Source organism: Hipposideros armiger, unplaced genomic scaffold, assembly GCF_001890085.2.
Source record: "Hipposideros armiger isolate ML-2016 unplaced genomic scaffold, ASM189008v1 scaffold_64, whole genome shotgun sequence".
Lineage (NCBI taxonomy): Eukaryota > Metazoa > Chordata > Mammalia > Chiroptera > Hipposideridae > Hipposideros > Hipposideros armiger.
The window spans coordinates 4543850-4562665 of record NW_017731414.1 but is presented as its reverse complement, the minus strand read 5'-3'; the positions used below and the strand labels follow the sequence as shown (position 1 = coordinate 4562665).

General features: G+C 51.8%; 1 protein-coding gene across 1 annotated transcript in view; it reads left to right on the top strand.

Annotated features, from left to right (window-relative positions):
- The window catches only part of GFRA2 (GDNF family receptor alpha 2), a 99157-nt gene that overhangs the window by 25687 nt on the left and 54654 nt on the right, over positions 1-18816 (top strand). Inside the window, exon 4 of the mRNA XM_019641849.1 lies at positions 9486-9825. Within this exon, the coding sequence (XP_019497394.1) occupies positions 9486-9825 (340 nt within the window). The remainder of the gene's footprint in view (positions 1-9485; positions 9826-18816) is intronic.

Sequence of the window (18816 nt, the reverse complement as noted above, 5' to 3'; positions counted from 1 at the left end):
TCTCTCTCTCCTTTCTTTCTTTCTCTTTCTCTCTCGCTCTCTCTTCTTTCTTTCTTTCTTTTTGTTTTTTAAAGATTTTATTGGGGAATTGGGGGAGGGGAACAGACAAGTTGCTGTCCTTTTGTTCTTCAGTCAAGTTGTGGAGGACGTCGCTTCACTGGCCCATGTTGGTATTATCATTGCGATCTTCCCGGGTGAGGCAGATTGGTCACCGGCCATTGGACGGCTGCTCATAGCAGCTCATGGCGGCTCATGAAAGCGCACGCCAGCTGCTGGCCAGCCCCACTGCAGCCTACACCATCACTGGTGACTCACGGCAGCCCAGCCCCAGGTCGAGCTGTTGTTCACCATCTTAGCTGTAGAAGGTGCAGCGTCACTGGTCCTCATATGTGGGATCTGAACTGGGGTCCTGCTGCTCACAGCTGGCGTCCCAAGCCAATTATTAACCAACCTGCCACGCGGCCGGCCCTCCTTCTGCCTTTTCGATGTCTCCACTTGGACATCTAATGGGCACCTCAATCTTATGTCCAAACAGAATTATCCATGGAGTTTAGCCCCTCCTACTTTCCTCCAAGTCTTCCTGTTTCACAAAATGATTCCACCATCCACCTGGTACTCAGGTAAAAAACCTGGGACGCTTCCTTGATTTCTCTCTTTTTCCCCATTCAGCATCCAACCCATCCCATTGGTTTATCTCTAAATTATATGCAGAATGGGCTCGTTTTTCACCATCGCTGCAGTCACCACTGCACCCAAGCTACCACTGTCTTTCACCTGCTACTACAACAGCTTGTAGCTGGCCTCCTCTTTAGCCCTGCCTCCTCATATGTCCTCTGTCTTCCACGTGTCAGCCAAAGCAAATGAGGTCAGTAGATTCTCTTCCTTAAAACCCTCCAAGGGGGCTGGCCGAGTGGCTCAGTTGGTTAAGAGTTGGCTTGGGAGCGCGAGCTCTGAGCAACAGGGCCGCTGGTTCGATTCTCACATGTGCTTGAGCTGAGCTGTCACTGAGCTGCCAACAGGTGGCAGGACGGCTCAGCTGGTGTAACAACAAGATTGCCTGTTTGATGGTGGGCTACACCTACCCGCAACTAAGACAGAACTTGGCACCTTGAGCTGAGCTGTCGCCCTCATGGCTCAGTGGATAGAGTGTGTGTTCTTAACAACAAGCCTGCCGGGTTTGACTCCTGCATGGGATGTGGCTATGCCCACCTGTAACTGAAACTGAACTCTGCAGTCACCTTGAGCTGATCTGCCACCCGGATGGCTCAGTGGATAGAGCTTGCGCTCTGAACAACAAGGCTGCTCGTTCAACTCCCACCTGCGTTGGTGGCTACGCCCACCCGCAACTAAGATTGAACACAGCACCTTGAGCTTAGAGGCCATGAGCTGCCGACAGGATGGGAAGCCAGATGGCGACTGGTGCCCTCCACAACGAAGATTGAAGAACAACGACTTGGCTGGTCCCTTTCCCCAATTCCCCAACATTGTTCCCCTCCCCCAATTCCCCAATATAAAATAACAATAATAATAAACCCTCCAAGGCACTTTGCATCTTAGAATAAAATCTGAGCTTCTTACCCTGCCCTGCAAGGTCCCATGTGATCTCCCCTGACTATCCCTCTGGCTTCTTCTCCCTCTTCCTTCTGCTTCGTTCAGGAAGCTGCAGTCACCTTACCCTTCCTTCTGCCTGTGAACACACCAGGCTCGTGTCTGTCTCAGGACCTTTGTACCTGCTTTCCCTGTTGCTTGGGATTTTTCTACCTTGGATGTTTTTGCATGTTTCACTCCTGCCTGTCATTCTGTCTCAACTCGGATGTCTCCTCCTGGGATAGGCCCTCCCTCATCTCCCCGTCATTCTTTTCTAAATTCCTTTATTTTATTTTCTACATAGTACTTATAAGTACTTTAAGTTACCTTATTTCTTTGTTATGTGTTTATTACCAGTCTTCCTGTCATGAGAATTAATGGTCCTGGAGAGCAGGGACTCTGCCTATCCAGCGCACAGCTAGATTGCTAGGGCATATAGTCAGTACATGAAAATATTGGCTGACTGACAGCCGTTTGACTTATGGCTAATCGACAGGGGTATGGGTGCCGTGTGTAAAGGAGGCAGGTATGGCTGTGAGCCCTGAGTGTATGTATGTGTGTGTTGTTGTCTGCATACCTGCAGTGTTTGCACAGGGCCAGGCTGGACTCCGTTAAGCCTGCTGGTAGGAATGGGGTGGGACGGGGAGCTGTCTCACTCCCTGTAGCCTGCAGAGCCTTGTGTGCCTGTGTTCGTGTGCGTGCACGCACAAGAGGAGATGGTTAAGCAAGAGAGTCACAAAATGTAGGAGACCATGTAGTTTCAGGTGAGGAAATGAGTCCCAGAGAGGGTCATGCTTTGTCTGGGGTTTCACACAAGTGGGAGAGGCAGAGACAGAATTAGGGCCTGGGTCTCTGACTCTCACTTTAGTGGCAGAGCTGCCGAGCATAGCCCAGGAGCCCAGGGTGGGCTTGAGGATGGACACTGCAGCTGGAAACGGAATTAGTGGTAAGCAACCAGGCTGCCAGGGTCCTGGAAGGCCAGAAAGGGAACTGAAACACTTGGGGCCCCATTGGCTCGGAAGTATCACAGGATGGTGAGCATCTTATTTCTACTCCTGCAGGGAGAGGCCTGCTTGCCATTGGAAACTCTACCTTGATGACCCTCTCGGTTGGGTGGGAAGGTGAAGTCTCAAGGGGCATGCTCGGTGACAACACAAGGCCACAAATTTATCTTCTGCTGAGTGTGGGTTTGGCAAATTTGTGCCAGGTGGGGTGCTTACATATTTGGGAAGCACTGCTCCTCTGTCATCGGTTCTCCGACTTTGGAAAGGCAGTCTCAGAATCCCAGGGAGCTTGGAAAATCCAGATTCCTGGGCGCCAGCCATAGAGTTTTCAGTTTGGAGGGCCTGGTGGAGGGCCGGTGTATCTGTGTGTCATAGGCAGTTCTGGTGAGTCATAATGTACCACTGTTAAATGTTTCCCTTTGAGTGCATGCCCACTGCTGCTGGAATGGGTGATGGGCATGAGAATAAATATTTGTGTTTTAATACCAATGCATTGGAACGCATACTAGAAAAATCCAGAACTAACGTAGTTGTGATCATTTAGGACAAATCTAGGTAGATACAGAAAAATTTACAAAAGTGAGTCAATTGGAGACATTTAAACATTTCATTTAATTTAAGAAGTAAAGGATTTAAAGAACAAAATAATTAAATATGACTACAGGTGGTAACTGGAAACGTGGCCAAAATGATACAGGCGGTATCCGGGTGACTGAAGCTCTAAATACGTGTCAAACAAATATTTGGAGGATATGAGTGTGAAGATCTAGGGACAGTTGGTCATTGGCTCAGGGCAGCCCCCCAGCAGGGAAGGGGGAGTGGCTGAGGCATGGCTGGGGTGAGGCAGCCCCTTGACCTTGTGTCTGTCTTCCTCCCCAACCCCCCTCCACCCTTGCCCTCACTGAGGGAGAGGAAAGGACTGGGATGAGGAAGCCAGAATGTGTCCCCAGGAGCTGGAGCTGGGAGGTTTTGCAAAGTGCCAGTTGTGGTGAAATCCTGCCTCACTCTCCTTGGGGCAGCTGTTACCATTTACCCCTTGGCTGAGTCTGCCCATCCGACTCCTCTCAGCAGGCCTGGGACACTCATGTGGGTAGGAGTGAGAATGAGTCTGGAGAGTGGGTTGGCCCAGGCCTGGGATGAATTTCTAGCTCCTGAGTCCCTGGCAGTTTCCTGTGTGGTCTTAGCTCTCTGTGCAGGGATAGTGCAGGGTGTAGGGGTGAGGAGTTGAGGGGGGAGGGCTAGCAGGGGCCTCTCTCCTGTCCTTTGGACATTTTAGTTCAGGGGCTGCTTGCCCCGTGGGTGAGTCTGGTGTTTGCAATCCAGCACCTCCTGCTTGCTTCCCGGTGGGGACGCTGGAGGAGGATAACACAGCCTTCTGGACCCGAGGGCTCCAGATGGAGCCTCTCCCGATGGAGAGGCGGTGATGGGCTGGGAAGGGGCCGTCCAGTCTGCCTGCCTGCCCTCCCACCGCACATGCTTCCTCACTGACTGGGAGAGCCAGAGCCGGAGCCGGAGCCGGAGCCGAGGCTAGCTCCTGGGGCCTTTCTCCACTGTGGAGGGGAGGCCTCATTATGGGGGCCATGTCATCGGACCCACTCGTCCCCTGTACCCACTCTGGGAGGATAACAAGGGACATCTTCCTGGTAACTAGGCAATTACTGTTACTATCGCCACATTTTTTTGTTTCTTGTATTTTTTTTTTTTCTTCTAGGAAATTTACCAAGTTTTGGCCCAGGGGTTTACATCTGCCACCCCCTAGCAAAAGCTTTCACTATTCAAGCTCCAAATGGAAGCCACTGAGGCTATAATTACACCGGCATTAGCTCAGGAACATGCTGAGAGGAGCGGAACGGAGCACCTGGGGAACCTAAAAGCAGCCGCGGGCCTAAATTAGCGGCTGTTCTGTTCGTGGTTGTCGCCCTGCCCCTCTCTGGGGTCCCTCTCCATCTTTGCTCTTCTCCACCTTGGCCCAGGCTGCTTGGCTCTTCCCTTCTGCCAGCCAGCATCCTGACAGGTGCACTGAATGAGAAAGAACCGCCTGACTGGCCAGGGAGAACCCTCCCTTAGAGGCTGTGCTTCCAGAACTGCCTTTGTGTGGACAGGCGTCCTTGGGTGCTTGCCTGGCCCGGGCAGAATGGCTTGGCAGCAGCTCAGGGGACTGCTACGATAGTCAACTGTGGCTGGCAAGCCCTAGCTTGGCTCTCCAGCGTCATCTCTGCTCAGTCCCTGTTCAGGCCCTCTTTCAGTGTCGATCTCCAGGCACACTGAGTATGGTCAACTCCTCCCAGCCTTTTCCCTTGCTGTTCATTTCATCTCCCTGGGTGCCCCTTTCTGCTCCCTTTTCTCCCTCTGACTCATCACCCTGTAGGTTTCAGCAGAGATGTCACTGCTTCTGTGACCCAGGGTCTGGGCAGGATGCTTTCCTCTGCTGCTGTCACAACAGCCCAACTTCCCCAATGCATACCTTGTACCTTTGTCCCCAGCTGTGTCTCTGGGGAAGTGCCTGCACATAGTAGGTCTTCAATAAAGATTTGTTAACTGAATGAGTAGGAAAACAAACCTTAATGCCCTTTCTGCCTTAATTCTCCTTTTATTTGTATTGGGTTGTCTGAAAAGTCATGACATATTTTTTCTATGTTTTTCGTTGCAAAAATGCATCATGACTTTTCTGACAACCCAATATAAGGAGAGAGGGAGTCTGCTCTTTCTGCCTTTGTAGGACTATTGTTAGAGAGGCAGGCTGTTGGGGTGATGGCTCAGTCTTTGTCGATTTTCCCTGAATTTCACTTCTGAGCTGGGCTCCACCCTGATACCTGATCAGAAGTGGTCTTGTGTTGACCACCATTGCCAGCTCTGCGTCAGCTGGGCTTCCTTAATAATGTTAACCAACACTTTTTGAGCACTTATTATGAACTAGATATTCTTCTAAGTACATTTATTCTTTTACTCATCAAATGGGTGTTCCGTACACCACGCACCAGACACTGGGAAGTATGGATACAGCACAGTGAGCACAGAGAGTAAAGCCCCTGCCTTCAGGGAGCTTATATTTGATACAAACAAACACATGAGTAAGTAAATATATACATTCGCAGGTGGTGAAGAGTTCAGTGGGGCAAAGAGATCAGAGTGTAGAGGGTAAAGGGAGTGTGACTTGTTATTATGTATAGGGGTGGTCTGCAAGGACTCACAGATCAGGTAACATTTGAGCAGAGACCTGAAAGAAGTCAGGAAAGTAGCTCTGGAGTCATGGGGGAGAGGGAGAGCTTTCCAGGCAGAGGAAGCAGGGAGTGCAAAGGCCTTGCGGTGAGGACCCTCCAGGAAGGGCCAGGAGGCCAGTGTGGCTGCAATGGAGTAAGTGAACAGGGAAGGGGGAGGAGGTGTGGTCATATGAAGCAGTGCTGGCTAATAAGAATATACTATGAGTCACATATGTAATTCTAAATTTTCTAGTAGTTACATTAAAAAAGTAAAAAGAAACAAATGAAATTAATTTTTTTTTATTATTGGGAAATTGGGGAAGGGGAATAGCCAAGTTGTTGTCCCTCAATCTTAGTTGTGGAGGGCGCAGCTAGCTCAGCTCCCAAGTCCAGTTGCCATCCGGCCGCCCATCAGAAGCTTGCGGCAGCTCAGCTCAAGGTGCCATGTTCAATCTTAGTTGTGGGTGGGCATAACTCACCATCCCATGCGGGAGTCAAACCGGAAACCTTGTTGTTAGGAGCATGTGCTCTCACCAGGTGAGACACCCTGCCACCTGTTGACAGCTCAGCGGCAGCTCAGCTGGGGCGCAGCTCACCGGCCCATGTGGGAATCAAACCAGTGACCCTGTTGCTCAGAGCTCACGCTCTTAACCAACTAAGCCACTCGGCCAGCCCTGAAATTAATTTTAATAATACATTTGTTCAACACAATAGTTTCAAAATATTATCCCTTCAACATGTAATCAAAGTAAAATGTTATTACTGGAATGCTTTCCATTTTTGTTTTTCTTACTAAGTATTCAAAATTTGGTGTGTATTTTCAAAATCTGTTGTGGACAGCTCATTTCAGGCTAGCCACATTTCAGGCTCAATGGCCATGTGTGGCGTGTGGCTACCATATTGGGCGGCACAGATAGAGAGCGCCGTAGGCTATGCCAAGGCCTCTGAATGAGATGGGACGGCACTGGAAGCTTGGAGGCCCAGGAGCATTATTCTCTCTGCCTTAGGTTCTATTGTAGAAGGTTTGCTCCAGCTGTGATGAGAGGATTGTCTTGGGGTGGGCTGGCTGTGTGTGTGTGTGTGTGTGTGTGTGTGTGTGTGTGTGTGTGTGTGTGTGCACGCACGCGCGTGCGCACATGTGCGTGTGCACAAGGACAGAGTAGGAAGCCTGGGCAGGAGGTCCTTACCAGCACATAGTGACAGTGGCTTGGACCAGCATGGTAGTAGTGGTCGTGGTCAGGAGTGGTTGGATTCTGGGTGTATTTTTTTTTTTAAAGATTTTTTTTATTGGGGAATTGGGGGGATGGGAATAGTGCTGGGGAATTGGGGGGAAGGGGAACAGACAAGTTGCTCTCGTTTTTGTTCTTCCATCTAGTTGTGGAGGACGTTGCTTCACTTGCCCAAGTTGGCACCATCATTGTGCTCTTCCCGGGTGAGGCAGATCAGTCGCCGGCTTCTGGACGGCCGCTCTTGGCGGCTGCTGGCCGCTCACGCTGGCTGCTGGCTACACACGGTAGCCCATGGCAACCCACTGCAGCAGGGGCTGCAGCCTATGGCGTCGCCGGCGACTCACGGCAGCCCAGCTCCAGGTTGAGCTGTTGTTCAGCATCTTAGCTGTGGAGGGCAGTGTTCACTGGCCCTCATATGTGGGATCCGAACCGGGGCCCTCTGGCGTCCCAAGCCAGTTCTTAACCCTCGCGCCACTCGGCCAGCCCTCTGGGTGTATTTTGAAGGTAGAACTGCCAGGTTTTTCAGTCATGGTGTGTGAATGAGAGAGGGATCAAGGAAACACCAGGAGTTTGGGCCTGACCTCTGGTAGGGTGCAGCTGTTTTCAGAGGGATGAGGAAGACTGGGGGTGGGGGCAGCCTTGGGGAAACGTGGGGTTTGGTTTGGGGCATGATAAGTTTGGGATGTGGGCTTCAGCCTTTCAGGTGGAGGTAGTGAGCAGGCTGGTGAACGTATGAATCTGGGGTTCAGTGGGGGGTCTGGTTGGGGATATAAATTTGAGAGTCGACAGTGTATCACTGGTGTTTAAGGCCATAAGTTGAGCTAGGGCCCTGGGGCGTGGGTGTGTATAGAGAAAGGGGGCTGAGCCTTGGTGGAGAAGATGGAACCCATGAAGCAGGCTGAGGAGAGCACAGGAAGGCAGCAGGAGGACCTGCAGAGAGCAGACAGCCATGAGGAGAGGGGTTGAGGAAGAGGAGGCTGAGGGTCGCTGGCCATGGAGGAGGCAGGCCGCAAGTCCCAGGCTGCAGTGGGCCCCGGAGAGAACAGAAAGGGAGAGCGACCACTGGTGTATATGACTTGTTTCAAGGGCTTTGCTTTAAAGGGGAGCAGAAAAATAAGGTGGTAGCTTAGTGATGGGTGTATGGCCATGAGGAGGTCTTTTTTTCCTTAATGATGGACGAAGCCATAGCTGAAAGGGATGTTCTAGCAGACAGGGCAAATTTATTATGTAGGAGAAAAGCGTTTATTGGGTGAATGAAGAATGAATGATAAGGTATGTCATCTCCTAAAATCTAAGCCAGTGGTTGTCCCTGGCATACCACGGTGCTGGTGAGGTCTGGGCTCCTGGCCTGGTTTGTTCCCAGGGTGCTGGGTGACCTCGGGCAAGCACCTCAGTCTCTTTGTCTGTAAAATGGAGAGTTAGGTTCAATGAGTGCCCATCTGCTGTCACCAGTATGTCTCGGGGGGCATGTGCAGACTGGATTCCCGCCTCCCCTGTCTGTCCATCATCAGGATGGACAAGAGGAGCTCTGGAGGTGGGTGTTGGCTGGCGGTGGAGGGTCGGGTGGTCCCTGTGCTGTGTGTTCCCCTTGGAACAGCTGAGACTTGAGGGGTGGTGTAGCCACCACAGGGGAACCTGATGATTCCTGGGTGTCCTGCCCTGTGTCCAGACAGTCCACCTTGTGGGCAGTGGCACAGGATTCAAAGCTGCAGCACTGACACTAAAGTCCTAGCATCCAGTACTTCTGCCCTGTGGCTGGTGGTGCACTCAGCTCCGTAGATAGAGTCTGGGGCTGGACTTCAGCCTCCGTCTCACACTGCCAGGCTCCCCATCACGAGTGTCCTCTTTAGTGGGTCATGACACTTACTAGCGTGGTAGCAGCCTCGCCCCTGAGCTCCCTGCTGGGCATTTTGAACTGTGGAGGGGCAGTTCTGGTGGTCATGGGGGTAGAGGGTATAAGGAAGGTGGCAGTGGTGCAGTTTGTGCCCTGGCTGCTGAAGCTCCCATATGATAGTTGTCCCTCCCTCAATGCCAGTAGCATCCCTGCCAGAGCCCTGCTGCAGTGTGCTGCCGCTGGTCCTCAGGGGCTCCAAACTTGTCTGGCCTGCACTGCCACCCAGCTGTCCAGTCTTGAGTTAGCACCTGATTTCCCCATCTCCTGCATTTGTGAATAGAGCCACAAACACCTAGGTGCTCCCCTTTCAGCTTGGGATAAGTCTTAAATAAAACCTTGGAGTAACAGTCATCATCCTATCAGCTCACCACATGTGCATACTCTGCCCAGGCACTGTCCTGAGCACTTCGTGGACCTGTACGCGGCGCACTCATGTAGTCCTTGCCATCGCCCGAGTAGGTGGGGCCTGGGAAGGATCCCGTTTCACAGAGGAGCAAGCCGAGGCCGAGCCTAGTGAATGCTGGGAGGTGCCTGTGCAGACCTCTGAACCTCCCTCTTCCTCCTCCTCCAGGGACAGGGGCGGACCCAGCGGTCAGCGCCAAGAGCAACCACTGCCTGGACGCCGCCAAGGCATGCAACCTGAATGAAAACTGCAAGAAGCTGCGCTCCTCTTACATCTCCATCTGCAACCGCGAGATCTGTAACCGCCGCAAGTGCCACAAGGCCCTGCGTCAGTTCTTCGACCGGGTGCCCAGCGAGTACACCTACCGCATGCTCTTCTGCTCCTGCCAGGACCCAGGGTGTGCCGAGCGCCGCCGGCAGACCATCCTGCCCAGCTGCTCCTACGAGGACAAGGACAAACCCAACTGCCTGGACCTGCGCAGCGTGTGCCGCACTGACCACCTGTGCCGGTAAGAGCGCCGGCCGCCAGGGAGCCCTGCTTTCCCGGCGTCCCTTGGGTCTGCTGGATTATGATCCTCAGCCCAGCAAAGAGGGTGACGTGGACATGTGCAGAATGAACTGTCAATTCATTCATTCATTCATTCATTCATGCATGCACGTATTCATTCATTCATTCATTCATTCATTCATTCAGCACAGGTTTATTGTTTGCCTTCTGTGTGCCCAGCCTCATGCTAATCTCTATGGGGAAACCAAGGTGAACAACCCCTAGGAGCTTATAATTTAAATCACAGACCCCCTAGAGCTGGGAATAGGAAGGGTCCTTCTATGAATTCAATCCCCACTTCTAAAGAAAGCCCCTCTCCTAATATATCCCCATGAGGTCATGTGGCCATTAGGAAGGGGCTCTTGTAAGTCACAGAGACAGCTCCTTCCACACCGAGAGCTGAGCCCTTGGAGTGCTGGGGTGGAACATGGGTCCGGAGTCTGACAGTCCTGGATTCAAACCCAGGCTTTTCCACTTACTAGCTATGTGACTTGGGGCAAGTTTTAAAAATGTCTCAAGTCTCCATCCCTTCATCAGCAAAACAGGCATAAAAATACCCATACCCCAGAGTTATTTGCGGACTGATTACATAATGTGTGTCTAAAGCTTAGCACAGAGCCTGGCATATAGTAACTGCTTGATAAGTATATCCTAATTACCAGGAAGGTTTTTGTTGTTGTTACGGTGAGTTGAAATTTGCCTCTTTATAATTCTTATGTTTTCCCTGTTTGTTGCAAAGCATTTATCAAGTCCCTCTTGCATTCAGTGCTGGGTTCTAAGGCCTGGGCATGCTCTCTAAGGAGCACCCAGTGCAGAAGGGGAAACGGACAAGGACAGCGGTGACCCCAGTGCAATGGGACAAGGGCTGAGGGCTCCCTGAGGAGGGAGCACAGGGGAGGGACATTTGCCTTAGCCTGGGGGTCCACAGGAGGGGCTTGAGCTGAATCTTGGACAATGAGAGGGCTAAAGCCAGGGAATAAGTCAGCTGGGAAAGCATATACAAAGGCCGGAGCGTTGCAGAGAGCCTGGGCAGGTGGCGGGCGCATACAGAGTATAGGCCACGAGGTGGGGAGGTCAGAGGTGAGGCTGCTGTAGACCCGGGGCTCACAATAGTTTAGATAGCCAGAGTGCCTACTATATGCAAAACACCGGTCTACTATGTGGTTTATTTCATTTAATCCTTGCAGCAGGCTACGAGGTAGATACTGTTATCATCTCTATCTGCCAAATGAGGAAACAGAGCTATAGAAAGTTACCTGCCTAAGGTCATACAGGTCATGCATTTCAGAGCTGGGATTTGGTCTATACTGCTTTCATCCCCCTATAGCATAACTGGCCTGGACTTAGATAGTGGTGTGGGGATGGAGACAAGTAAGTCATTTCAGAGATGATTGTTAAGTAGCCTTGACAGGACTGGGTGACTGGTTTGAAAGTTCCCTGGAGGCAAAAGCTGTTTCTGTTTTGTTGCTTCATACCTCATCCTGCACTTAGAGCCTGGCACGTGGTCAGTGCGCCACAACGTTACTTGAATGGATAAGTGGATGGTGGCTCCCATGTTTCCTGGTTGAATAACTATGGGGCAATGGGGCCGTTCAGTGTTTGAGATGCCTGGGGGACCATGCCATCCCTATGGCAGTGTCTGGGGGGCAACTGGACTTGTGGGCCTGGAGCTCAGTGAAGGGGCTAGCATGGAGGAGAGGGCTGGGAGTTGCTGGGTGCTTCACTGTGATTAAAGCCACAAGCAGTGAAGGAGGTGGTGCAGAGGAGTTGGTAGAGCTCAAGAGGGAGTCTAGGCAGGAGAAGCCTGCAGATTTGGGCATCCTCAGTGTTTGGGTGATGGAGAAGCCTTGGGTGTGGGCAGCGAGGCAGACCTCTGCTGGAAACAGCAGGTCCTAAAGGAGGGGCAATGGAAGTGGAGCCTGTGAGGCCTGGCAGGGAGGTGGAAGTGAAGGACAGGGCGGGTGGAGACAGGGGCAGCAGAGGGGACGGGAGGCCTCCTTTGTCCCAGGGGAGCGATTGGCGGCATGTACACCGAAGGGGAAGCCCTATCTTGTTTTGCAACAAGTGCTGCTGGAGTTGAGAGACAGGCTGATTCGCCGAGCCGGCCGCAGGGCTCGGGAAAGCCAGGAAGAAGTGGGGTTCTTCTCTCTTGCTTACTTAAAAAACAAACACCTTATAGCCCCCCAAGGCCCTGGATTGAGGCAGTTTAAAATCAAACTAGGCACAAACAAGAGGGTGGTTAGAAGTAGAAACCCAGAGCCTGCAAAAGCAGGGGAAGCACACGCTGAAGTGTGCGGTCTGGCGGGAGCTCTGAGCTTCCTGGTAGCTGAGAAATTGCAGAGACTTGATGGGCAGCGCGATTCCCAAACTGATGGAAGGGAGCATCACAATTCTCGGATCAAGACGCATTCTGTCCTTGTTCTAAATGCTGACATGACCCTGTCAGGATGCCTCACACACATGGATGAGGGTCTGGAAGAGAGCTGGAGGGCCAGCCTGAGGCCAACCCCAGTGATGACAAGCTGGGGCCTTCAGGACCCAGTGCACACCTGTGGGCCGGGTGTATCCCCCCAAGGCCTGTGGGCTGCAGGGGCCTGAAGCCAAGTTCACCCAGATGTTCCTGAGGAGTCCTGAGCAGAGGAACAGCATGAACACTAGCACCCCTTTTGTTAGTGTTATTTCAAGGAGGAACAATATGCGTGGCTCCTAAGGGGTCCGTGGCCCGGAGTGAGACTGAGACAGGAGACCTTGGAGCAGGCTGATTTTGGTGGCTTGTAAAACATCTGTCTCTGTTTAAAGAGCCAGAGGGGTTTTGGTTTTCTTTGTTTGTCTGGAGGTGGGAGAGCCAGGAACAGGAGTATTGGGGGATAAACTTCAAAACTTAGAATGAGAAAAGGTATTTAAATAAGACTCAGGACTGCGAGGGCCAGGAGAGAGGCCTCCCAGGAGCTAAGGGCTGGCAGTGCCTGAGAGGCGCTCAGCTGAGCTGTCAAGCGGACATACGCTGGCACGTAAATTTAAACAACAGCCACTCCAGGACCCGTGAACGGTGTGGTCTCCAGATTTTTGAATTGGGTCTTGTGTAGGAAGTTCCAGGTGCTCCCGGCTGTGGCCAGGTGGGCTCCAGCTCTAGAGCCAAGGCATTCCTCTAACTGGTGTCCCATCCCCATGGCCCTATAAGCGGTAGGGCAGGGATAAGGGCAGAGCCTCTGTTTAGGATGAGGCTGGCAGGATCTGGGGGTCGTTACAGCATGGCCAAGTGCCCTTTTGGGAGTTCTGCCTCCAACTCTCGAGTTGAGGCTTGAGGGCATGGGGGTGGGGGTGGGGGTGGGGAAGGTGCACTGGAGAGAAGCATAGGCCCGTTGGTCATGGGCGGAGGGGGTTGCCATGGTGGCCCTGAGCCAGGAGACCTGCCTTCTGTGCTCACTCTGCCTCCATCTCCCGAGTGGTTCTGGATGGACCATTTCACTCTGTGGTGGCTTTGATTTCCTCGTTGCTCACAGAAGGATGCTCACCTGTCTCCAAGGACCCGTCCAGGTCTATGGATCTGAATATGTCGAAACAGCTTTCCAGTCTGCCTTCTCTCTCTGTGCCTCCACCTGAGGTTATATTCTGTAGAGATTAGCTCTTGGAACAAGAGGAAATAACCAGAGACACCTGCTCGGAGTAGATGGCGTGGGAAGGCGGGTTCTGAGGAGAGGAGCTGACCTCTTGCAGGCCTGACTTACTGACCCGTGGACCCTGGGGGATTTATGGAGGTGCCTGGGAGGTGACAGGAGGCTGGAGAGGGGCATCTGGACAGCAGACAGGCTTCCGCTATGCCCAGGAAGGAGGTCTCTCCCTTCCCTTCCTGGCCTTGGCTTACTCCAGGCTTCTCCCCTCTCCCCATAGTGGGTACCCCAGGTGGAAACCTTTACTGTGAAAATGGGAGAGTCCAGTGCCATGGTATTTGGAGCAGGAACTGGGGACCCCCCCCAGCCTTCCTTCCCTGGGTACTTTAATGGACAAAACTGGCCTTGACGGTGGTCACAGGAGAGCCTCTCTGGGCTGACCCTTTGGGAATGACGCCCTCATCCGTGGGAATCTCCCAGAATGTACCCCTGCTTCAGTGCTGTAGCACCCAGTTCTCAGTTTAGCTGGGCCTGCCTGGCCCCTTCGCCCTTCTGTTTGGGGAGTTGGCATGACTATGCCACCCAGGCGTCTCCCTGAGTGAATCTTGGCTCAGGATTCTTTGGGGGGAGGGGCAGCTTGGCCAGGGCCCACCTCAGCTGGCACCACATCAAAGCAAGTCCATGGCCATGCTGTGCGGCACCCCCAGTGGGAGCCTCGTACACCCCTGTGGGATATTTAACAGACCCCCTTGTGCTGTCTTACGAGATGTCACTGACAACAAAGTGTTGGGGTTTGAAGAAGCCTTTGGTTACGCAAGGATGTCTCCTTGCTGGGGTCCCAGGATTATTGGAAGTTGTTCCGAATTCTTCCTCCCCCCCACCCCCACCTCCACCTCACTTTGGACCAGGATCAATTTGAGGTGAGAGTGGAAGCTTCCTGCTCTAGCCAACTGGTTTCGAAGGCGCAGCCTGGGAGCCCATGCTCTGCTGTTCACCTTTGATTTCCAGCCCACGAGGCTTCAGGGCTGTGTTAAGACCAGGAGAGGCTCTTCCTTTAAAAGTTTCTGACATGGAGTCTGGAAAGCCTGGGGATCTTTTGGAATGAATCCATGGAATTTGGCTGAATTCTCTCACCCGAGTCCCCAAATGGGCTATGACCTACTTTTTTTTTTTTTTTTTTTTTTTTTTTTTTTTTGCAAGGATGAGTGCAGAGGTCCACTGTGTGTGTGTGTGTGTGTGTGTGTGTGTGTGTGTGTGTGTGTGTGTGTGTGTGTGTGTTGGGGGGCTGTGGGAAGGAGGATTCTGTTGTTCTGTGAACTGTGTCCCTTCTACGCCTCGTTTGGAAGAGGCCCTCTGTAATGTCCTGTTCTCTTGGTCTGCCAAGAGGATAAAAATAACTCCGTGCTGGCCCTGTGCCATATTGTGGGCTGTAATTTAACCTCTGGGTGCTGAGGATGTGTATAAATAGATTCCAGCCTGGGGCTACCCTGGCTGTCGGGGCAGTGGACAGTGTCCTTGTCCGAGAGGCTTGCTGGGAAGGCAGAGGGCTTGGGGTCCCTCCTCTCCTTTAAGACTGTCTGCAAGGAGTCGGAAGGAGTCCTTTTAGCAAGCCCTCACTTACCTGGCTTGGGGCATGTCTGGTGGCTATAGGCAGTGTGGATGGACAAGTCTGGGTTTGGTTTTTGGCTCTTTGGGACTGTCCCTCAGCTTCCGTTGGACCCTCCATAGAATCTGTGGCTGATGCTGTTAGCAGGTTATCTCGAAATGGAAGCAAATGACTATTTGCATAGGGATAGGTTGGCTGTGGGGCTTCCAAACCTTCACTTCTTTGAACAGAAACCATATTGAATATCTTGAAATCATACACAAGGTTTTGTGTGGATGTTCTAGAGAGAACTCATTGCTTTCATTAGATTCTCCAAGGGTCCCTTGAACTCCCCAAACTTAAGAACCTCTGCCTTCTCTAGATGGCCAACTTGGATTGGCTACCCCTTGGCTCTGTAGCAGAGAGGGCTGTGATTGATTAGTGATGCCTGCCATGGGCATGGGAAGGGCAGCATGGATGCCCTTGGAATCCAGCCAGTTGTTTCTGGGTCCAATGGGTCACCTGTAGCAGGAGGATGGGCGCCTTGCAGGCCATTTCTTTCTTCAACATCTGTTTATTGATCTTCTACTCTGGGACAGGTCTTGTGTTGGGATTGGAGAGTTAATGAAGTAAGTGGAGGTCCTGGCCCACAGGTCGCTTACAGTCTTGTGTCAGGACATTGTGTTTATTGCCTCTGCAATGGGAATAGAGCCACACAGTAAGCTAGATGATAGTGTTTCCACTCAGGTCCTCTTGAAACCCCAGTTCTACTCTGCTACCTACCAGGTCTTCCCTAGGACACTCCAGTGGCCCAGGAGTGTAGCCTCTTCTTGAGGGAGATGAGACACACAGATGAACCTTGCTCAGGGGCCTACCTGGCCTTGTGCAGAACTCGGAGCCCAGTGGCCCCGTCCATCCTCAGAGCAAAGCTGTGTCTGGAAGTGTCATGGGGTAAAGAAGTTACCGTCTTCCTGAAGAAAACCTAACCAGCAAGGTTGCCAGTAGAAGGAGACTCTATGAGGGGAGAGGCCTTGGGTCCTCATCTCTGCCAGAGACCCTGAGATCCGCGCTGCTTCCTGCTGCTGGCCTCTCTCAGTAGGGGCCCTCTCACCCTTGACCTCTGGGTGAAAGGTACTCGAAGGACTTCTCTTGGAATTTCCCGTGGCAAGTTGACATAAGGCTGGAATGTTGACCATTACTTTACTGAAGGCTCTGGGAAAATAAACACAGAGAAGTTCCAACTTAGATATCTAGTTTACAAGAGTTGTTTTCTGCATCTTCCTGCTCTGGTCACTATAGGGAAATCAGTCTGGCTGGGCAGAGAATGCCCTTAACCTTGACTATCCAGCCTGTTCTCTGGGTATCTGGGCTCCACAAAGCTCAAACCCCAGAGAGATGAGGTGCACTCCTTGTGTAGCTAAGGCTCCCACCTGTGGAGCTCTGCATGAGAACCCACTCTACCGGGTGAGTGGTAGGAAGAATCACCCATTTGGGGAGATGCTACTATGTAGAAAGAGTCAGAACACAAGTCAGGGAGGTTTGTTTAGACCTGAGGCATCACCTGCAGTTGTGATGTGTTTGCTTACACAGGGGCAGGGCACACTTTCAACTACCCTGAAATATTCACTGGCTCCTTAATTATTTTTGTTTTCACTCATTGCCATGGCTCTGTCCTTGCTAGTTAGTGTCTTAAGTCTTCTTGGCTGCTATAACAAAATACCATAGACTGGGGTGGGGGTGGGGGGGCTTAAATAACAAACATTTCTTTCTCACTGTCCTGGATGCTGGAAGCCCAAGATCAGGGTTGGGGGCTTCTTATTGAGGGCCCTCTTTGAGGTCATGTCCTCACTTGGCCTTCTTTGGCGTGCAGATGAAAAGAGAGATCTGGTGTTTCTTCCGCTTTCTATAAGGTCGCTAATCCTATCATCGGGGCTGTACCCTCGTGACTTAATCACCTCTCCATGACTCCACCTCTAAATACCATCACATTGGGGAGTAGGGTTTCAAGATGTCAGTTTGTGGGGGAGAGGGAACACAAACATTCAGTCTATAAGCCTAGACTTCATTCAAAGCCCATTTGGTCCTTGTCTCCCTGAGCCCCCTTTTAGCCAGTCCTCCCACTGATGCTTTATAGAGCTTGTGTGTGTCCTTCACGTGGCATTGATCATATGGCTTTCCTTTAATACTTTATCTTTGCAATTAGATCTGTGATTTTTTAATACTACTACCATGTTACTTAATTTATTTAAAAATTATTGGGTGCCAGGCACTTATAGACACTATCTGTTTACTGGAGAACACAATAGAGATGGTCCCTGCCCCCTTGGAGCTTATAGTCTTTTGGAGGAGATAAGACAATCATCAAATAAAGAGGCAAGCATGTAATTAATATTTTCAAAATGAGCAGGATGTAGAAATAGAGACTAACGGGGGAAGGAGGGTAGTCCTACTTAGGAAGTGGGGAGGGGCCAGGTAAAGTTTATCTGAGTACGACATTTATTTTTATTTTATTTATTTATTTATTTTTAAGATTTTTATTGGGGTACTGGGGAGATGGGAACGGGGCTGGGGAATTGGGGGAAGGGGAACAGACAAGTTGCTGTCCTTTTGTTCTTCAGTCTAGTTGTGGAGGACGTTGCTTCACTGGCCCAAGTTGGCACCACCATTGCGCTCTTCCCCGGGCGAGGCAGATCAGTCGCTGGCTTCTGGACGGCCACTCACGGCAGCTGCTGGCCACTCATGCTGGCTGCTGGCCGCTCACGCTGGCTGCTGGCTACACACGGTAGCCCATGGCAGCCCACTGCAGTAGGGGCTGCAGCCTACGCCATTGTCAGCAACTCACAGCAGCCCAGCTCCAGGTTGAGCTGTTGTTCAGCATCTTAGCTGTAGAGGGCAGTGTCACTGGCCCTCATATGTGGGATCCGAACCGGGGCCCTCTGGCATCCCAAGCCAGCTCTTAACCATCGCGCCACTCGGCCGGCCCTGAGTACGACATTTAAACACACCTGAAGAATGAGGAGCCAGAAGTAAGACAGGCAGGAGAAAGAACATTTCACGAGGGAATAGCCCGTGCAGAAGTTTGGAGGAAGGAAGGAACTCGGCATTGCTGGGGAAGCGACAGGGGGCCAGTGTGGCTGGAGCAGAGGGGACTCAGGAGAGGGGTACAGGAGGAGGTTGGGGGGCAGGCAAGGCCAGATCATATAGGGCCTTGCAGTCCACGGCAAGGAGTTTGGACTTATTCCGAGTATAGTTAGAAGGCAGCTTCTGAAGCCAACTGGCGACATTATTACAATTGTGGTAGAGAAGACTACCCTGGCGACTGTGTGGAGAATTAAGGGAGGAGGCAAAAATGACCTGAAAGAGATGGGGAGGAGGTTATTTTAGTTCACGAGATCAGAGATGATGGCAGCTCAGCCCGGGGGGTGGCCGTGTGGAGAGAGATAAGTGGGTAAATTTGAGATAGTTTGGAGATGAAAATGATACGGCTTGATGTGGGAGCGAGGGAGATGGGGGAAACTCAAGGATAACTCACGACTCCTGACTTGAGCAGCTTGATGGGTGGTGGTGCCATTTTCTGAGATGGCAAAGGCGTGGTGGGGGAGATAAAGCAGGAATTCCATTTCCGGTGTGTTGATTTGGAGATGCCTTTGAGACACCCCTATCTGGAGCTCCACTGGAGTTATAAGTTCTGGGGGTCACGGGCATGTTTATGATGTTTAAGGCTCAGGGAATGGGTGGGATCTCCAAGGAAAAGGCT